This window comes from Bos indicus x Bos taurus, chromosome 19, assembly GCF_003369695.1.
Source record: "Bos indicus x Bos taurus breed Angus x Brahman F1 hybrid chromosome 19, Bos_hybrid_MaternalHap_v2.0, whole genome shotgun sequence".
NCBI classification, from domain to species: domain Eukaryota; kingdom Metazoa; phylum Chordata; class Mammalia; order Artiodactyla; family Bovidae; genus Bos; species Bos indicus x Bos taurus.
In genome coordinates, this window is record NC_040094.1 from 39,469,404 (window position 1) to 39,491,064 (window position 21,661).

The 21,661-nt window shown below is 40.8% G+C and overlaps 1 protein-coding gene across 3 annotated transcripts; it reads left to right on the plus strand.

The window, feature by feature from the left end:
- Positions 1–642: 642 nt before the first annotated feature.
- CBX1 (chromobox 1) lies at positions 643–21,015 on the plus strand. Of its 3 annotated transcripts, none has more exons than XM_027519617.1 (5): positions 643–862; positions 15,734–15,910; positions 16,359–16,536; positions 17,085–17,179; positions 19,550–21,015. In XM_027519617.1, the coding sequence occupies exons 2-5, from the start codon at positions 15,771–15,773 to the stop codon at positions 19,692–19,694; spliced, it is 558 nt and encodes a 185-aa protein (XP_027375418.1). In that variant the 5' UTR covers positions 643–862; positions 15,734–15,770; the 3' UTR covers positions 19,695–21,015. The 3 variants fall into 3 exon arrangements, with proteins under 3 accessions (XP_027375418.1, XP_027375420.1, XP_027375419.1); XM_027519619.1 differs by having other exon boundaries at positions 706–723; XM_027519618.1 differs by lacking the exon at positions 643–862 and adding an exon at positions 1,159–1,289.
- The last annotated feature ends 646 nt before the right edge of the window (positions 21,016–21,661 follow it).

A 21,661-nucleotide genomic window follows, 5' to 3' on the forward strand; every position in this document is an offset into this window, starting at 1 on the left:
TTATCATGAGACCGAATTTCCACATGAACAGGTTTGGGGACAGCAGTCTAGCTGAAATCAAAACTAGGACACTTGTCTCAAAGAATAAGAAACAGGTTTTTTGCCTATTTCTGTGTATCTTTGAGGAGGCTGAGTGAGGGAAGGGTACTCACGGATATTGAGGGTTTCGGCACTAAAGCCTCCCATTCGTACAGCCAGTTTAAGGGGGAAGTTCAGGATATCATGAATGACACCTACCAGGGGGACCTAGCCTAGTTTAGGAGGTCAAGGAAGGCATCGAAGGGGAAGTACTTTAATCTCAACGATGAGAACTAGAAGCCTTATAAAGATCTGGTGAGAAAGCCTTATAGAGACCTGATAAGAAATAAGACTCAAAATTTTCAAGAATGTGAACTACTGTCCAAAAGTGGTTTATATTTTACACCGAACATCAACGGGTTCGTTTATAAAACCACACGTTTTAGTTTGCTAGGTTGCAGCGTTCTGAACTACAGTCGCTTCGGCACTAGCGGTTGAAAAATTAAAACTTCTCGAAACCCTCGCAAACTGTACGTGGCGCCGTGGACGGCGCGCAGCACTTCGGGTCTTGTAGTCCGGGATGGACTCCGAGTCCCATATTGCTGTGCGATGGGTCGTCGCGCCTGCGCGGTGCGGGCGGCGGGCAGCGCAGAGTGCGAGGCTCTTTTGTTCGTCTGAGGGGAGGGCCGTTGGCAGGGGCCTGCGGTACGCCGCTTCAGTGAGGGGGCTCGACAGTGGTCACCCGGCTTGTTGCTTTTCTGGTCGCCACTCCCCCGGCCGGCCGGACAAGACCCGCCAGTAGCGCGACACCTATTCCTCTCGGGCTTGTGGGCGCTGCTCTGAGGTGAAGAGCCCGCTAGAGGCGGGCAAGCGGGGGGATGGCGCGCGGCGGCGGCGGCGGCGGCGGCGGCGGGAGCCCTGGATCAGGGGCCGCGAGCTCGCGGCGGAGGTTAGGAGCGGAGAGCACGCCCGAGTCCCTCTCCCTCCCCGCGCCGAGCCTTCTGCCGGGCGCAGTGGGTAGGGCGAAGAGCGCGAGAAGATGGAGAGGGCGGGGCGGCGAGTCCGGAGCCAGAGATTGAAGCGATTTGGGATGGGCCGAGCATTTGCGCGTCGCCCTTCGGCCTGAGTAGACCAAGACAATGCTACGTGGGTTGGGTGGACGGCTGGGGGATTGGGCTGGAGAGGAAACATAGTAAATTGGGGAGAGGACGGACGGGACAGCCTGGGCGCTTGAACCAACGTAGGGAGGGTTGACGACTGCAAGACCCGAGGTTAGAAATGTAACCTGAGAATATTGGGTCCCGCCAGGGCTGCCATAGGAACTCCGCTTGCGGAGTTGCGGAGCAGTAACTTCGAGGAAATTGTAAGGGGGTGGGGGGCAGGGCAGCCCAAAGCGTAGTGCTTTGGGGAGGTCTGTTGAGTAAATTGGGGAAGGGCCTAGAAGGAGGGGTGGTATTTGCCTGGTTTTGCTCGGGGACTGGGGGTGGCGGGGAGAAACTGTTAAGAGTAAGTGGGCGGAGGTCCCGAGAGCTTTTCTGCGAGGCTTGCACAAGAAAAGGGAAAAACTGGTCACCGCTTGCTTCCTGGTTGATCGGCTGTAAGAATAATGTGTGGAAAAAAGATGGAACGCATTTTATTATCTTTTCCAGGTTTTCTCCTGCCTTCCTTCACTCGGTGTTTCCTTTAAGGAGTTAAAAAGTCCCAGTGCAACTCTTGCTTTAATTCATAATTAAATACATACGTTTTTATCTGGGATTGTTGTTGGTCACAAAAGGCAGTGAAATTGTAGAAATGTGTAGATGAGTTCATATTTAAGGAATGAAGTTAGTGAGAGATTGTGAGATGGTGTGGGAAGTTGAGAGAGAACGTGGAAAAGTTCATGAGATTGTGAGATTTTTTCCCTTGAGCTCTTAAGTTTTTTAGCCAGCTTGTCCTTGCTAGAAAATTTGAACACGAAGGGAGCACTACTTTACCCCTTTTTCAAAACTTCAGATGAAGGTTTTTCTTGGATTGCTGTTGCACTCAGACGTGTTACTGGTTCGACTCTGTTGAGGTGGCATTTACAAGAAGATCAGTTATACCAGAACCTCTGGCCGGAGGTTTAAGATAACCCTTCTCAATTGTGTTAAGACTCAGGTCGGCATTTTGGAATAGTTTTAAAAGGTCCAAGATTTTGGAATGGCTGCAGGAATACAGTTGGGAAATTAGTGTCTGTGTTCCAAAGTGCTTACAGATATTTATATGGAAAGTGATATGATTGAAGAGCACATTGTTGGAATCGGCCACTCCTTGATAAAGCTTTAGGGCAGTTCAGACTCTTGAGTCCTTTACAATTTTCTCTGTGGTGCTGTTTTCTTCATTGGCTGCTGTAGCCTAATTTTTTTTTTTTTCCCCATTAAAAATGTAAATATCATATAGCTTTGTGCTTCTAGCTTCTTGATTAAAGGAGACCGAGAAAGAATACTCTATCCTGCAGTTTGACTACAGGATACTAATATCTTTATCATCATCTAAAGAAAGGAAGCAACCATTCTATCTTCTGGTGACCATTTTAGAGACTAGGAAAATATTTCTTTTTGAATTCACACCACTTAAAGAGAAGTGATGCATTTTTGTCATTTTCTAGTAGTTTACCAATGAAATCTTCCCTTTTTGTATACTGTCTCTGATGGTATAACAGATTTTCTGTTGTATTTGATGAATTTTTACATCATAGTTTACTTTTCTGGGTAGTTTTTTAAATAAGATGCTAATGGCTAGTTTATGGGTTCATGTAGGATGAGCCATGGCTCTTGTTCATCCAAGACTAAAATATAGTTCTTTCATATTGTTGAATGAATGGATAGGGCTTTGAGATCTTCCTGAGAATTCCCTGTGTTAGCAGAATAACTCTGTGCATTTATGTAATCAATTTGCCTGTTTTTGTTCTATGACATTTGGCAGAATGAAACTGTTGCCCTTGGCATTCTTGTCTTAGCCTCCGTTTTTAATATAGTCACCCGGGGTATTAAATACAGAAAAGGTATGCAGATTGTGTAAGTGGCATTTTTAAATACCCTAAGCCAGGACTAGGAGAGCACTCAGGATCTGGGTTTTCAACAGCAAGCTATATAGTACTTTGAATATTTTCTGTTATGTAAGTATTTTGAAAATTTTGTGTCCTTTGTATGGAGCTAGGTATTTCTCAATAGCAATGTCTATTGAAAACTTGAATAGCCTTTCCAAGGTTAATTGAAGAAGTTATTTGAATAAGGACAAAATTCTGATCGTGTAAGTATTTGAGTTACTGCCTTTAACCTTTTGTGATTTGCTGACCAAGAGAGGATGGCCTGATTTGTCTGTGAAATTGTGCCTTTCTTTAATAGTAGCTAACACGTTGAAAGCTTAACAACTGTGGTATTTGAGAAGTTAGTGTCATTATTCTGATTTTGTTTTGTTGTCTATGAATGCTTTGGTATCTGCTTTTAATTCCAACTTAGTCATAATTCTGGTCTTGCTTTCTAATCACTTATTTCATTTTAAACTAAAAGATTTGCTCCTGGTATCATTGTGTCTTGCTAATATTTACAGATACCTGTGGCTTATATATATATAGAGAGAGAGAGTTTCATTTACATCAGCACAATGAAAAGGAGTTAGCCAAAGTTTTGGACACATCTCAGATAAAATTCTAATTTTATTTTCACACTGATATTCTAGTCCTAGATCCCAAAATTCGAGGACAGGGATTCCTTTAAAAAGAAAAGTCCTGCTCACTGGGTATGTGGCACAAATTCTTGTTTTTTGCTCAGTAAAGTTTTCCATCTGGAAAGCATTTGCCTCACAAACAGCTACAGCTAACGGACGAACTAAAAGCATTTAGAAACATGAGTCAGAAGGACTACAAATTGAATGTTCTATACATGCCTTCACCTGCCTTTCGATGTCTGGTAATGCTACTGATCATAATCCAATTTGTTTGCTGAACTTTCCCTGAAAAGCTAAGAGCTTTCAACCTCTGTTCCTTGGTTATCTGATTCTGAGACATCCATTCTTATTGCCCATATGGGGTTCAGCACCGTATGCCAGGTCCAGACCTACCTTTAATTGAGTGTCTGAGTAAAAATAAAAACAAAATGCTTTGGTAATTACAAGAAAAAGAGAAATAATACTTGGCTAAGTTGGGTAGACATGATGGAAGAAGTAGCATTTGCTCTAGCTCTTGAAGGATGGGTAAGATTTTGACTACTAGTTTTGGACAGGATAATAGCAACCCACTCCAGTATTCTTGCCTGGAAAATTCCATGGACAGAAGAGCCTGGCAGGCCGCAGTCCATGGGGCCGCAAACAGTTGGACACACCGAGCATGTGCGCGCACACACTTCTAAGTAAAGAGCAAATCCATGCATGGAGGAAGTGTGCAAGTGTGTTCAGGTTATAGTTTTCTGTTTTGACAGGAATGTAAGATTTGTGAGGGAAGTGGGAGTCTGGAATAGGTGAATCTGAAGGGTTTAGATGTTACACTGAGGAGTTTGGCCTTTCTAAGGAAGGAGGAGGAGACTGCAGAAAATTTTGTAGCAGTTACTTGCTGCTTTCCTATTCAGTCTACTCCCACCCAAGATGGTTTACACCCTGCCTACCTCAGAAGTGCCTCATTGCATTTGTTAACAGTAGTTCCCTGGGCTTAAATTGCCTCCCTCCAGTCCTGCTTTTCAAATGCTGTTGGAGCCTTACCTCAAATCCTGACTTTTCAAAACCTCTAGTCACCCTAGCTATTTATTTTTCTAAACCCCAATAATACTTTTGTGGCTACTTATTCTTGCTTATATTTCTTTTCCTAATTATTACATACTCCTGTTATTTCTTCTGTTGAAATGAAAATGGACTTCACTTGCTTTTGTACTTTTTTGTATGTTTTTAATCTTACAGTCCTGGTTCTGTGTCTTACCCTTGGGAGACTTTGGGAATTTTCCTGTGCTTCAGAAAGCCTTAGTTTCCTGAAATGGACTTAATAGTGTTTGTTGTGAGAGTTGAATTAAGTGCCTTTCTATGCATTAAGTGTTCAGTATTCAGCAAAAGTTATATGTTATTACTAACCTTCATGGCATTTTCAAAAGCCTGTACTTCTGTGAGTGCAGATCCTGCTACCCTAGCCCAACAGTTCCATTTGCCTGGGTCGAAGGGGTTCCTGTGATGTGGAACTTTCAGAAGCTTTCAATGCTTTAGCTGGAATAAATTGGTTACCTTTTACCACCCAGGCTCTCAGTAAATGCTTATTGTTTTGATTTTTTTTTTAATAGATGGTATTAAAAGCCTGTAGAGCTGTAGTCATTAACTTTTATGCCGTTAACTGACTAGGCCTTGAACCTAAGCTAGAGGCAAAAGACAGGTCAGGAAAACATGGAATGGAAAAAGGAGCTAGATGAAGAAGGAATGAAGTGGGGAGTGAAATGCGCAGTAATTATCATCTGGTTCTTGTCTGCTGCTCCCTCAGTCTAGCTCTTTCTACCTGGCCACACTTCTGTTCCTCAGATAAAGCAAGCTCTTCTCACCCTAGGACTTTGAACCCACTGTTCTCTAAATTTGGTATATTTTTCTAAGTTTTGCCGAGTTGTCTCCTTAAAATCTTTATTGAATTTGTTACAGTAATGCTTCTGTTTTATGTTTTGGTGGCGAAGCATGTGGAATCTTAGCTCCCTGACAATAACCCGCACCCTCTGCATTGGAAGGCGAGATCTTAACCATTGCACCACTAGGGAAGTCCCATTAGTGTTTTCTTGCTGCTTGTCTGAGCCCTACTCTGCAGACACATGCGTGCATACACTCCCACTCATGCTCACTTATTTGTCCACGTTAGAATATAAAGTCTAAGAGACCAGGAATTTTGTTTGTGGTGGTCTCCCCATTTTTCTAGTGTCTCACACATAATAGACGCTCAGTAGATGATGTAGGAGTATGTTCACAGGAAGAGTTAATCTAAACCTAGTCTGGGGCTTCAAGGATGCTTCTTATGTGGGCATTTTAGTTAAGGGAGGTGGTTAAGTGGAGAATGGGGCAAAGGGCAAGGTAATCGTGATTGAGAGGGTTAGATGCAGTGGTCTTCAGTTCAAATGCAGTTAATGGTATGGAGGTCTTCATTTTTACATCAGTGGCTGCTGTTGAGAATGAACTGGGTTAGGAGGTACCCGGGCAGGAGATGGTGGTTACCTGGAGTAGGATGGTAGTAGTGGACTCGACAAATGTATAAGTTAAAAGATATTTAAGATAAAAATCAACAGGATTTAGTAAGAAACCAGATACAGAGTATGAATAGAGAGAAATCAATGTCATAATTTTGTCCTGAACTCAGTAAAAGCTACATGAATTCTTAGACCATTCATTTAATTGAGTAATTGACCTTTTTGAAAAGTATATCTGTAAAATCAGAGCCTGAAATCATAATCTCTGAAGTTTATTATAGAACTTTACCGTATAAATCATTAAAACTGACTTGGTATTTATGTAGTTTCTCCAGAAATCTTAAAGTTCCTTTTGCAAATAATTCTGTTGAAATTTTCCATTGTTTGTATCCAGAATTTACTTCCTTTTCCTCACCTATCTATCTTCATAGGAAGATGGATTCCTTTTGCCATTTACTACAAGGTCTTTATTTTTCTGCCTGGATGAGATAAAGAACATAAGGAATTTCTACACTTCAGGTGTATGAAATGTGATTTCTCAGTTTCTGGCAGCTCTTCTCTCTCAGTATTCCAGAAATGAGATCTTGGTTTCTGTTTTGTAATTACTCGTCATTCTTATCAGTCAGATCTGGGTCCTTCTTGAGTGTGTTCTGGAGCTGCTCTGATGTTTTGAAAAACCTAGCCATGAATTTCAGCCATATACAAAGGGGGAAAAAAATGGTATTTTCTCACCAAGTTCCCATTGCACTGGATTTCAGAGTTATGCTTAAAGCAGTACATAATTAATGAAGTAGAACGTAGGTACAGATATGTAAATAGATAATGAATGCCAGAAGGTCATAAAAAGCTCACCCCAGAGGAATTCCATGGAGTTATTACACCTGTCTTACAGATGAGGAAACTGAGTTTGCAGTAAATACACATAATGCCTATAGGCATAGTTTTGAGAGATCGAGGACAGGAAAGATATGCTTCTGGTGCTCATACTAGCTAGCTTTCATCTGGTTAGAGGAATTATAAGGAGTCTTCAAGCAGTACTCTTCCAGTGTCATTGCTAGGAGAAAAGAGGTGTAGAGTGAATGCTGTTGAAGATGATATAGAGGTTTTGTTTTCAAGAACATCAGTTATCACTTACTGTTCCAGCCTTATTCTAAATGGGCTGGAATAATGGGCTTTATGGAGAAAGTAAAATGTTCACCTACCTTTTCGCTAAGTATAAGAATTGATTTGTGTTTGCAATAATTTACTGAGGAATGTAGCTTCTGTCAGTCCTCTTGTAGCAGTGGCTTTTTTCCGAGGATGTGCATCAGATCGCCTAAGGAGCTTTTAAAGATGAGATGCCGTGATCAAAGCAACACTGTTTGCAATAATAAAAAATAGTAAACAACCAAAATTTTCATCACTAGGTGAGTGGTTAGAGTATGGTGTGTCCATACATATGGAATACTGTGCAGCTTAAGAAAGGAGATCTTTATGGAACAATGTCAGAGATACATTCTATTAAAAGGCAAATTATAGAACTGTAATATCTACTTTCACATATGTACATCTGGGTCAGTTTACATGTAGAAGGACAAAGACAGATTTTGAGGAAGGAAACTGATTTCCTACACTAAGTAATTTTGTAATTGAATATGAATACATATATTACAATTAGAAAAACAAAATATTTTAAAAAATAATACACATACTCTATTTTTTGACTCAGTGGATGTAGACTTCTGTATTTATAAATTCCATAGGTGAGTCTTTTTCTCATTTAGGTGAAAGTTCTCTGTTCACGGTCTGCTTTCCTGTGAATTCTTGCTTAATATAGACTCACCAGACCAGTGTGTTTTACCTTGGCATTTACTGAGAATGCCCTACTGGTCTGGTTTCAGAGGTCTGTAGATATTACCTTGTCCTCACATCTGGAGTTTGACCTTTCTGAAAGCTGGCAAGAAATCAGCTTAGAAGTTCTGGGGTAGCCCTTTATAATTCATGTATGTGATGGCAATCAGGAGCTGTGCTCATTGTCTTCTCAGATCCTTCTCATACCCTTTCACTCGGACTTCACTTTATTGCACTTCGCTGTATTGTGTTTTGAAGATAATTGGATTTTTTACAAATTGAAGGTTTACAAGTTAAAAGTTTATGGCAACCCTGTGTCGGTCGAATAAGTCTGTCAGTGCCATTTTTCCAACAGCATCTGCTCACTTTATGTCTCTGTGTCACATTTTGGCAATTCTCTCAATACATCAAACTTTTCATTACTGTTAAATTTGTTATAGTGATCTGTGACCAGTGATCTTTGATATTACTATTGTGATTGTTTTTGGGTGCCACAAACCATGCCCATTTAAGACAGCAGAACTTAATCTGCCAGCTGTTCCAGTCTCTCTTCCTCTCCCCAGGCCTCCCTATTCCTTGAAATTAGGCCATTTAATAACACTACAATGCCCTCTTAAGTATTCAAGTGAAAGGAAAAGTTGTGTCACTCACTTTAGAGGCTAAAAACTATTAAGTTTTAATGAGGAAGGCATGTTAAAAGCCAAAGGCCAAAGATAGGCACTGGTTAGCCACGTTATGAATGCAAAGGAAGTTTCTGAAGGAAATTAAAAGTGCTACTCCAGTGAACACGTGAATGATAAGAAAACAAAACAGCCTTTTGCTCATATGTAGAAAGTTTTAATGGTCTGGATAGAAGATTAAACCAGTTACAGCATTTCCTTAAGGCAAAGTCTAATCCAGAGAAGGCCCTAACTCCTCATTTCTATGAAAGCCTCACAAGGTAAGGTAGCTGCAGAAAAGTCAGCAGAGGTTGGTTAGTAAGATTTAAAGAAAGAAGCTGTCTGCTAATTTAAAAGTGCAAGGTGATGCAAGTGGTGCAAGTGCTGATGTAGAAGGTACAGCAAGTTATAGAAGATCTAGCTGAAATAATTAATGAAGTTGGCTACAGTAAACAACATATTTTCAGTGTAGATGAAACAACCTTCTATTGGAAGAAGATGCCATGTAGTCGTCTTGCTATGATAAAGTCATAGCAAGAGAGGAGAAGTCAATACCTGGCTTCAAAGGATAGGCTGACTCTATAGGGGCTAAGATAGCTGGTGACTTTCAGTTGAAGCCAGTGCTCATTTACCATTCAAAAATCTTAGGGCCCTTAAAACTCTAATCTGACTGTTCTGTAAAGGGAATAACAAAACCTGGATGACAGCGAATCTGTTTACAACACAGTTTACAGCATGGCCCCCTGCGGTTTTTGGTCTTAGAATGTATGGTACTTTCCTTATATCCCTTTTTCCAGACTATTCTGTTCTCCAGTTTCAAACAAAAACTCTTCAGCTTTTCTATTGCCCAGTGCATCTCCTTAACAATAACTTTATCATTTTAAATCTTAATTTATTTCACATGGAAAAACTAATACTTGGTGTGAAAAGATCTGCTGCACACAATAAAGTTACAGTATTTTAAGCCCACTGTTGAGACCTACTGCTCAGGAAAAAAGATTCTTTTCAAAATATTACTGCTTATTGATAATACACTTGGTCACCCAAGAGCTCTAAAGGAGATGTAAAAGATTAATGTTTTCATGCCTGTGAACACAGCATCATTCTGCAGCCAGTAGATCAAGGAATCATTTTGACTTTCAAGTGTTATTATTTAAGAAATACATTTTGTAAGGCTATAATGGCCATAGATAGTGACTCCTCTGATAGATCTGGGGAAAGAAAATTGAAAACCTTCTGGAAAGGATTCACCATTCTAGATACCATTAAGAACATTCGTGGTTCATTGGAAGAGGTCAAAATATCAACACTAACAGGAATTTGGAAGAAGTTAATTCCTGGCCATTATGGATGACCTTGAGGAGTTCAAGACTTTAGTGAAGGAAATGCACATGTAGTGGAAATAGCAAGATAATTAGATTTAGAAGGGGAGTCTGAAGAGGAAATTACTGCAATCTCAAAATAAAACTTAAACTGATGAGGAGTTGCTTCCTATGGTTGAGCCAAAAAAGTGGTTTCTTGAGATAGAATCTACTCCTGGTGGAGATACTGTGAAGGTTGTTGAAATGACAACAAAGGATTCAGAATATTATACAAACTCATTTGATGAAGCAACAGCAAGGTTTGACAGGACTGACTCCGATTTTGAAAGAAGTTCTGTGGGTAAAAGGCTATCAAATAGAATGAATACTACAAAGAAAGCACTTTATGAAAGGAAGAGTCAATGTGGAGAACTCCATTGTTTTATTGTAAGAAACTGTCATAACCACCCAATCTTTCATAATGTACCACCTTCATCAGTCTGCAGCCGTCAACATGAAGGCAAGACTCTTCACTAGCAAAAAGATTATGACTTGCTGAAGGTGCAAATGGTGGTTAGCATTTTTAGCAGTATTTTTAAGGTATATGTATTGGTTATTTAGACATAATGCTATTGCATGCTTAGTAGACTACAGTATAGTGTGAACAACTTTTATATGCACTGGGAAAAGAGAAAAGTTGTGAGACTCATTTTATTGTAGAGGTCTGGAGGTATGCCTGTGTTCAAAAACAGAATGCCTAATCCTGTGTCTGATACTTCACTGTCTTCTGCCTGCAAGCAGCGTTGTTACTCCTTTCCACTTTCTAGCTCTTAACTGTAAGAGTGGAGGGGTGTCTAGGAGAATCTCAACTGTGTTTTTTTCTCTTAAAGAACTATGAGTTCATGACTCTTGCTTCAGATTTACACTATTCCTAGATTCATTGGGACACCATATAACAAGTTTGGGTTCTTAAAACTGGCATTAGCCTACTTGCTAAGAAACAAAAATGCAAAATTCTGCACTTGTCAGGGCTTCCCTATTGGCTCAGTGGCAAAGAATCCACCTGCAATGCAGGAGATGTGAGTTTGATCCTTGGGTCGGGAAGAACCCCTGGAGGAGGAAATGGCAACCCATTTTCCTAGCAGTGTTCTTGCCAGGAAAATCCCATGGACAGAGGAGCCTGGCGGGCTGCTGTCCATGGGGTTGCAAAGAGTCGGACATGACTGAAACGACTGAGCACACAGCACTTGTCAATTTAAAAGACTCAGAAGACTCCTGGGGCCCTAAAAGCCAAAACTTTGTCACACCTGTTGATTTAATTAACAGCTGTTGTTCATTTGCTAAGTTGCAACCCCATGGATGCAGCACACCAGGCTCCTCTGTCCTCGCCCATCTCCCAGAGTCTGCTCAAATTCATGTCCACTGAGTCAGTGATGCTATCTAACCATCTCTTCCTCAGCCGCCCCCTTCTTTTGCCTTCAGTCTTTCCCAGCATGCGGGTCTTTTCAAGTGAGTGTGCTCTCCACATCAGCAGACTCACTGGAAAAGACCAAGTAGTTTTTAAACACCTATACATATTCAAGATATTAACTGAAAGAAATCATTGTCCGTCACTTATTTACTGATGACAGATTGTAGAGAGGGATCCTTGTACAGACTGGAGGGAAATCTCCCTTTAAGTGTTATGTTGTTCCTTGGTCTAGCTCCTAGATCTGTGTGTGTGGCAGGGTCATTAGCCCAGCCCTGCTAGGAAATGTGCATACTGAAGTGCTATAATTTTATTAATTGTGTGAGCTTGGGAGGTTTATTTCCTGTAAATGTGTTGTGTTATCTCTGAGGTGTCAATGACATCTGAATGGCTTATTTTATAGGATGATTTCAAAGATCAAATGAGTTGTGGTAGCACATTAACTGTAAAGTGCAATATAAATGTAAAGTATTGTTTTTCTAGGCATTTTAAATGTGGCCTATCAGACTTCCCTCGTGGTCCAGTGGTTCAGAATCCTGCCAAAGCAGGGCACATGGGTTCAGTCCCTGCTTTGGGAAGATCCCACATGCCTTGGGGCAGCTAAGCCTGTGCACCACAACTACTACTGATGTCTGCCCTCTAGAGACCAGCCATCCTCAGCTACTGAAGCCCCGGTGCCCTAGAGCCCATACTCTTGCAACAAGAGAAGCCACTGCAATGAGAAACCTGTGCACCAAAACTAGAGTAGCCCCCACTCTGCGACTAGAGAAAGCCTGCGTGCAGCAGTGAAGACCCAGCACAGAAAAAAGTTAAAATTTTTTTAAATGTGGCAGATCCAGTTAAACATTTAGGTAAAAATTATAGCAGCTTAACTGATCATAGGTATTTTTGTCTGAAACGTCGTGATGAGCCTTAAGAAGACTTGTCCACGGACTAAGATTTCTGAGTTAATTTAGAACTGTTCACCTCTGTGTACACATTGTGATGTTCTGGTATATATCTTGACCCTTTGTTCGTTGATTTTGGCACTTTTTATGCTATAATTTGGTTGCCAGGATATTTAGAGAGAGTGGCAAATAGAATTGACTAATGGCATTTTTCCATTGTGCTACTACTCTGATCTGAGTTACTTTGAAATTTCCTTGACAAGCAATTCCAATTGAGAGCCCTCCTTCCAGGTATTACTGCTGGTATTTGGAGACTGCCATATTCAAGGAGAGGGGATTTCTCTTGACATTATCAGTTTGGAAAGTACATGCAAATGATTGGTCTGTTAATATTTAAGGGAATGTTGGCTTGTCTGACTTCCCTGGTGGCTCAGACAGTAAAGAGTCTGCCCACAATGCGGAAGACCCAAGTTTGATCCTTGAGTCAGGAAGATTCCCTAGAGAAGGAAATGGCAATTCACTCCAGTATTCTGGAAAATCCCACAGATGGAGAACCCTGGAGGGCTACAGTCCATGGGGTCGCAAAGAGTTGGTCACGACTGAGCAACTAACACTTTCACTTTGGCTTGTCTGAAAGTGCTTGGTTTTGTGGGAAGAGTGAGTTGTGTATTTAATCCACTTCTCTACTGACTTTGACAAATGGCTTATTCAGCACCCCAGAGATGTACCAGTAAATAAGGAAAAAACTCACATTGGGAAGCCTGGCTGAGAATCTCCAATATAAAGAATCTAACCTGGAGACAGGTGCTGGGATGAGCTAGTTAAGAAAACTCAAGACAGAAGTGGAGGTCTATTTTCTACATTCTTCACTTCTCATTTGAGCTTTTAGGACAATGAGTTTAAATAAGAGGAAAATCAAAAAGTCTCATTCCAGATTTCCCAGTAGCTAGAGATGAGGTAAAAACTGTCATTATTTTGTAGTAGCAGGACTTCTTGTAAGACAAATACAGCTATTAATGTAGACAACACAGATAAATAGCTCTTAATTCTGAAGCCAGAGTGATAAGACTGCCTTTTCTTTACTTTCTTTAATTGCTTAGAAGAAGGTTGATTACTGGTTTGGAGTTGTCTGTAAACCACTGTTCTCTTTCTGTTTAGAAAGGGAGTGGCTTCTAATTTCTGAGTCCAAACTAATGTAGGGAGTTGTGGTACCCTTTGTTGTTGAAAGGTAACTGTCAATTTATTTTTCTCTGCACATTAACCAAAGACTGAAGATAAATCTTGCAAAGAGAGCACTTGTTCTTGGGAGCAGCTACTACTGCAGCACTTACCCTAAAGAAAAATTAGGTTTGTTTTCTTTACTGATAAAATAACGCTTATCGTGGCAATCAGAATTCTGAAAACCTGAAAATACTTCCCTCCGGGAAGAAGAAACAGCCTTTGAATCAGAGGCACAATAGCCAATAATAAGCCAAAACTGACATTCAATGCATTGATTAGTCTGTTCAGTAACAGAGGAAAAGGAAAACTCATGTGGCACTAAAACATAGAGGGGTGGGGGAGGGGAGGAAAACAAAATCTTTGGTTTGTAAAAGAAGAGAGATCAGCAAATGTAAATGAAGAAGAGTCAGCATAGAGGTGTGTTTGAGCTGTGTGGGCAGGGGCATTGGGTGTTGCCATAGACCACACTAAAAGCACCTCAGAAAACTTTCTTCATGTGAAAAGTTCAGAATGCCTTTAGTGGAAGAGGTATCTTTATTTTTAATTGGCAGACAGGTTTCTGGAAAACAGGGACCATTACTTACTCTCTTGAATCTCCAGTCTCCAGCAGTGTCTAAAATTTTCTAGCAGCCAACCAAATGTTTGTTGTTTCACTAGTCCGAATTGCTCATATGTACCGAAATGAGAATATCTCAGAATGTAAACTACCTAGATACTGTAACTGATTCACAATGGTGAGTCTGATTTTTATGAAAGGTTTATTTCATATAGTCTATAGGTGAGCTCTTTCTAAATATATTCTGTCCACATGCCAGTTTAAAAATATATAGAAGTGTTTATACTTTCACTCAGTAAGACTCCTTTCCCAAGGATGCTAGAAATAAGCAGTTTAACCCCCAAATTGGCACTGCCTTAAATACAAACATGAAACATGGTAGTAACCACTTTGTTGTCTCGGATCATCTGCCATACTTTTGTCTCTATAGTTCCTGTTGGTAGCTGATCTATCAGTTTGTAGATTTCAGCCAGTTTTGTAGATCAATTTTATTGTATTAGTATCTTATGGCGCCACCTACTGACACAGTTGTAGGCTTTATGCCTACCCAGCAGTTAGATGAGTTGTACAAAGGACCGAAGAGAACAGATTTGTAGGGGACTGGAAAAACCCTTAGAGGTTACTGTGTGTTTGTGCTAAGTTGCTTCAGTTGTGTCTGACTCTTTGCAGCCTGTGGACTGTAGCCCACCAGGCTCCTCTGTCCATAGGATTCTCCAGGCAAGAATACTGGAGTGGGTTGCCATGCCCTCCTCCAGGGGATCTTCCCAACCAAGGGATTGAACCCATGTCTCTTATGTCTCCTGCATTGGCACGTGGGTTCTTTACCACTAGCACCACCTGGGAAGCCTTAGAGGTTATCTAGCTTGATGATATATTACACAAAAAATACAGGTTTTGTTATCTGTGATATCTTTTTTCTCATACTTACTTCCAAATTCATTAGAGAATCTCATGGTCATTCTGGCATTTTTATGAATCTTTCTCAGACTTAGAAATAAAAAGAATAAAAACAAATGAGAATTAATGGTGGCATTCTTAGAAAAGAAAATCACATAAAAAACTTTAGGGAACTCAAAAGAGATGGTGCTTAACAATGCGGAAGAATTGTATATATTATATATGCATATACAGAAGGGAAAATTAAACTAGATGTCTAATAAATAGGATAAGCCATTTGCCATAGTAAAAATCCAAGTCGAATACTTTGGTGAAATTGAAAAACATTCAGAAAATAGGAGAAAATATGGATCAGCGGGTTATATATATTTTAGGTTTGATGTATAGACCTTATTTTTGGGAAGATTGCTTTTCTTTCAAATTAATGTAATACTTTAGATATCATAAGTAAAGAAGTATTGGGAGTTATTTTTAAACTTAGAATGAGTATAAAAATTTTAAGTGGATGTGCAGGCATAAAGAAGTTTTGCTGTGAGACTAGTTGGAGCTCTTTTAGAAAACTAACTTTCTAGTTCATCATAATCAGAAAACTCTTGGCTATTGAAAATGAATAGGCATAACATTTAATAACAGCATTGGGCCCTATTAAAGTCATTTTTTATATCCCTGGTTTTCTTATCCACATATTCCTCTAAGAAGAGTGCTCTAATGCCCTTTTTATTTCCTTTATCATTTTAGCAGCGTCATCCTTTATACCAGAAAGCTGGCGGGCACTATGGGGAAAAAACAAAACAAGAAGAAAGTGGAGGAGGTGCTAGAAGAAGAGGAAGAAGAATATGTGGTGGAAAAAGTTCTAGACCGTCGAGTGGTAAAGGGCAAAGTGGAGTATCTCCTAAAGTGGAAGGGGTTCTCAGAGTAAGTTTCATTCACCCAGAAAGATCTGTTCATCCGATCACCAACTGTCTCTCAGGAGACTGATAATGTGCATGACACAGGGCACAGGGTGCTCTGATGGGTACATTGTGACTCTGGCTTGGCCTCCATGGCTTATAGTCTAATTAGGAAAATGATCTACATGTACGAAATGCTATCATGCATGACCAATTTCTGATGAGCAGGTTTGTGTGTGGCTTAAGACTGATGCAAGTTTGCAAAGATAAAGTAAACTTTCTTTTGAATGAGGCAGCTTTCAATTTGTGTTAATACTAAAAAGCCCCCTACCCCTTACCAAGAAATTTGAACTTTGTCAAGTTCTTGGTCTTGGACAGAATCTAGTTCTCTTCCAAGTACAACAGCTCTCGTTCTCCTGTGCCTCTCAGTGGCGTGTGTACTAACTTTGTGACTCTTGTGCCTCTGGTTTCAGTGAGGATAACACATGGGAACCAGAAGAGAACCTGGATTGCCCTGACCTCATTGCTGAGTTTCTGCAGTCACAGAAAACAGCACACGAGACAGATAAATCAGAGGGAGGCAAACGCAAAGCTGATTCTGATTCGGAAGATAAGGGGGAGGAGAGCAAACCAAAGAAGAAGAAAGAAGAGGTAAGACTTGAAGTAAGAATTTTTACTAGCCCAGAATTCATGCTGCTGTCAAAGAAGCTGATAGCCAGATAATTTCAGCACTTTTGTTCCGCTGCTGCTTGGATCTCAGTCCTTTTGCAGTCTTAGATAGGCTAATGCTTTAAAAATGTCTGGGGGCTCTCATGAAGCCACATAATCTACTCACATCTGAGGTTTAAGAACAAGTAAGTGCAAGGGTATTTTGTGTGAGGAGATGCTGTCAATGTTTTAATTATTTCAGGTTTTAATCCATTCAGTACCATAAAGTAAGGTACCTTTTGAGAGTGAAGAAACAATTGTGAACATTTATTTTGCTTGAGATGAATGTCCCTTTTTACACATGGGGAAACTTCAAGCACATCAAAACTTGATGGAATAATCACTCTGATTCTAAAAGGCTTGTGACTTAGAGCCAAAGAATTGGTGAAATGTTGGCAGAAGGATTTGATTACATTGTCATCAAAACAGGAATAGCTGTAGTCTGGAAAACAATCCCATACAGTTAAAATTGTTCCATCTGGTTTTTACAGTCAGAAAAGCCACGAGGCTTTGCCCGGGGTTTGGAACCAGAGAGGATTATTGGAGCTACGGACTCCAGTGGAGAACTCATGTTCCTAATGAAATGGTGAGTCTGCCAGTGGCTCTGTGTGGTGGTGGTTTTTTTCTTCTTCTCATCTGTTCCATGCCAAAGAAAAAGAGGTAGACCTTGGAAATTCTAGTTGCCCAGGTGTGAAATCTTTAAGATGGCCTAGTCCTTCAATAGTTACTCTCGGCCTGACTGCCAACCTGGCCTCATGAGTTACAGGTAGGGCCCTTAGGATTCTCAGATTTTTACCCCCCACCCTTTTTTTTTTTTTTTTAGGAGATGGGAGAAAATCTAGAGTGGAGAGGTATATACAGGAAGGAATCACATTTCATTTCTGTAATAAAGGGGGAAAAAATGAAATGTGATTGAACCATCCTTCCTTTCTACTACCTTCTTAATAGAGATCGGGCTAGCCCCAGGATCAGAAATTCTGTTAACTTCTCAGGGTTAGGAAAGAATTTCTGAAGCTCTTTCTTTGTCCTGGTTAGATCCTTTCCAGTTGGTGCAAGTTTTCAATTGCAAAGTCTGCCAGCAGGGGTCAGCAAGGCCCCTTTACTAAGCACAGAGAAGCCTGCTTTTCTTCACTATAACCGGTGGTAGTAGTACTCCATAAAACATATTAATGAAAGCAGTTGTCCTGAGACTCTTAAGAACTATAATTAACCCAAAGTTCTCTTCTCTGTCCAAAAGGAAGACTTTCTTCCCATTTTCTTGATTGTTGGAAATGCTTGTTCTCCTCTCCCCAAAATGGAGCTCAGTCACTGCCTTTAAAATATAAATTAGGAATGAATACTTCTAAGCCTTTGCCAAGGAAGCATTATTCTAGGGACTTTATCCCTTTATCAGTCTAGAACCTTCTTGGAAACTTGTATCTATACTAATTTCTCTCCTTTAGAAGGTGGCAAGAGAGGCCTAACTTGAACACTGAAAGCCAGTGTCATAGCTGGCTGCTGCTGCTGCTAAGTCGCTTCAGTCGTGTCCGACTCTGTGCGACCTCATAGAAGGCAGCCCACCAGGCTCCCCCGTCCCTGGGATTCTCCAGGCAAGAACACTGGAGTGGGTGACTAAACCTCGTCTTTTTTTTCCCATGCATTCCCTAGGTGTTTATTGAACCTGACCTTCTTTTAGCTTATTTATTGCTTGCCTGTAGGAGAAAAGTTAATTTTAAGGTGCTGCATATGGGGGAAAAGAATACCAGGAGTTACTCAATCCAGTTATGATACACTTTTGTGTGGCTGTATGTGACCAGTCTGAGTAATGGTAGCACTTCCTTATTGCTTGACATTACATCCCTTTGGTTGACTCACTAGTATGTGTAAAGATTATAGCTGAATGTAACTGCAAGTTAAGATTGGATATTGATTATAAAACCAAGTTAATTTTAAAGTTATTTCTCCTGGAGAATGGAGATACTTGTTCATTTCCCTAAAGTAGCTATTTTTCTGTGCAGTGAAATGACTGAACTGTTACCTCAGAGGCTGTTGTTGAATTGTCAGCAAGGGGTAGGCTGCTTCAGGCTCCCATACTGTTATACTTCTTTGCCCTCCCATTCTCTTATCTGTTGTTCAAAAACATACTTTCTGGCTTACTCTTCCCTGGATCAGTGGGGCTGTGGGGCTTAGGTATACATGTTGCTGGGGTTCCAGAAGTCTGGTGTGGTGCCTCATCAGAGATCCCCTCATACATGTATCTGTCTGCTGCCTGCTCTGTGCTACTGCTTTCATCTAGGATGTTCCCAATGGCCTGAAGAGAGAGCTTATGCCTAAGTCCCTTGTAATATGTATGTGGTTTTCAATTTTTGAGAACATTTTAAAATTCAGAAAAATATAGAGAATTACATAATAGTCCCTTTATTTTCTACCTCCCAGTCTTGAAGCACCATTTCAAAGCACCTGGGAGTTGTGGCCTATCTGTGTGCGCATGGTATTTGGTAGTGTTAAACAGTGTGATTATGAGTCAGCAAGAAAGTCTCCACCTGCATTGGCTCTGGCCAGAGCCAGATTGGTATTAAATCTTATTATCCAGTATGGTATTAAATCCTGTTAGCAGGCCAGGATCTCTCCATGGGCTTTTGGTAGCTGGGATATGGCTTTGGGGGAATATGGTAGCCTCCCTTACTCCTTCAGAGAATCTGAGAGTGTCATGTTTTTTATGTGTGGGGGTGTTCAGAGGTTCCCAAGGGTTCAGAGTTAGCTTTTGACAAAGAGGGTATTTTCAATGGGAGAAGATATGAGGTTATTACTTGACTAAAAGCTGCTAGTAAACGATGCTTACCCCATGTTATCATCCTTCCCTGGCCTGACTTCTGGAATTAATATATTAATATTTTTAAAGCCCAATTTCTTGGGAGATCCATGTTAGGAGACCACCAGCACCTGGTCTCAAATTCTCTTGTGCTTTGTTCTACAGGAAGAACTCTGATGAGGCTGATCTGGTCCCTGCCAAGGAAGCCAATGTCAAGTGCCCGCAGGTTGTCATATCCTTCTATGAGGAAAGGCTGACGTGGCATTCTTACCCCTCAGAGGATGATGACAAAAAAGATGATAAGAATTAACTTTCTTGAATACCAGCCCCTGTCACATCTGACTGTGGGTTTCAAGTGGGGAAAGAAGGAGTTCTCCTTGTCTTGACACCATAAAGGTGGCTTGAGAAGATGTCCTTTGAAGAGCCAGTATAGTTTCTGTGCCCTACAGCAGCCCAAGGGCTTCAAAGCCGTTCCATGCTGTACAGTTTGCACACCCATCCCGGTGGAGGGGAAGGAGGGTCAGTGTTTCAAGGCAACCCGTTCTGAACTTTGCTTTAAAAAAAAGCAAAGGGCCTTCTATGAAGGACAAAACGCAGAATGGGATGTGGGAGAGCAAGAGGTACTGTAGATCTTCAAAGAGCATCTCCACAACCCACACAGCCTTCTTCCCGATAGTGTTAACTCTGCATTTTTACAGCGTAGCATGTGTGTAGTTTTTGGCTATTACTGGTGTATTATTTGGGGTGGGTGGGGTGGGGTGGGAAAGAAGGGAGATGGGTTAGGATCATTTTTGTTAAAATTTGGGGAAACGGTGAAACAAAGGAAAGAACAACTAATGATGATTGGGTTCTGTGTCCAGAATATGGTATCCTTTCAAAAAATGCCATTGGCAACCTAAATGAGGACTGTGAGAGACTGTTTAAAAGCTGTGAATGCCTGAAACTTAGAAGCCAAGGTATTCCCTGCCTGAGCTTAATGCTGTTCCCAACAAAGGAATAAGAAGCTACCAAAGCTGCCATTTGGGGGATGGAAACTGGTTGAGGAGGATAAGTCTTATTGGAGTGTATACACAGGCAGATCATTCTGTCTTAGAGGTGCTACTCATGAAACTGACAAGAAGACCCTTTCTTTTCCTATTGTGAAGTTACAAATATCAGCTTCTCCATCCAAGCCACTGGTGAAGTATTTAGGGAAGGGCAGAGAGTGGTATAGGAGGTAAGTGAGTAGGGAAAGACAAGGGCCGGTGCTCATAGGGTGGAAAACTCTTGGAGCCTCTGTTTTTGAACTTTGAAACCATTGGTGGCAGGGTTCAGTCACTGACAGCACAAGTTCAAGAGTTGAATGATTTCAAAAGCCCTGGTCTCAGGAGAAGATAAATATTCATACTGGGGTAGTGGTTCACTTTAAAACAAAACAAATTTTTTAATCCTAAGAACTAACTAAAATCCAAAACGCTGTCTTGAGTCATGAGATCCATCAGTTGTTGACATCATCTTGATCTGCATCTAGAACTCCATTGTAATTTTTAGGCGTGTGTTAGGTTTTTGTGAAAAGTTGTTTAAATGTAAACTTCATATCAACACTGTCAGTTTTTTGTCTTAATAAAACTATATAGATTTATAATCCTTGATTTTTGTCTTGTCTTGCTGGAAACTCTCCTTGCCTTTTATTATAGATTGACCCTCTTTAGGAACAACCTGCACAGTTGAATGGTTTTTCAGTACTATAGGCTGGAAAATCTGGTATCTGGTGTGAGTCTTCTGAGTGGTCTCACCATATTAATTTAGTATTTACTGAGCATTTACAGTTTCTACAGAGACTGTCACGTCATTCTGTCTTCATACTGCTCAAAATGTGTTTAGCAGTCTGTGACCTGGTAGCAGTTCCAAACTGTGATATGTTTGGAAACACAGATTTGGGGTTAGCTTTAGATCCTGACTAATGTTATCATAGATTTGTATGACCTTAGCTAAAGCCAACTTCTCCAGACTTTTCAGGTACTGGTCCTGTGATTGATCAGTGAATTAAAATGTCATCCATTTTCCGCCTATAATTCTAGAGCCCAAACAGAACTAGATTCTTTTTCTTGGCTGCACTGGGTCTTTTGTTGCTTTGTGCGGGCTTCCTCTAGTCGGGGCGAGCGGGGCCTGCTCTTTGCAGCACACTGGCTTCTCGTTGCTGGGGGCTGCTCTTGTTGAGAGCACAGGCTTCAGTAGCTGCAGCATGCAGACTCAGTAGTTGGGGTGTGTGGGCTTTATTAGAACATGGGCTCAGAA

Coding starts and splice junctions, on each gene's coding strand:
- CBX1 (XM_027519617.1), top strand. CDS start 15,771: ATGGGGAAAAAACAAAACAAGAAGAAAGTGGAGGAGGTGCTAGAAGAA. Junction 15,911..16,358: donor AAGTGGAAGGGGTTCTCAGA/GTAAGTTTCATT, acceptor CTCTGGTTTCAG/TGAGGATAACACATGGGAAC. Junction 16,537..17,084: donor CAAAGAAGAAGAAAGAAGAG/GTAAGACTTGAA, acceptor TGGTTTTTACAG/TCAGAAAAGCCACGAGGCTT.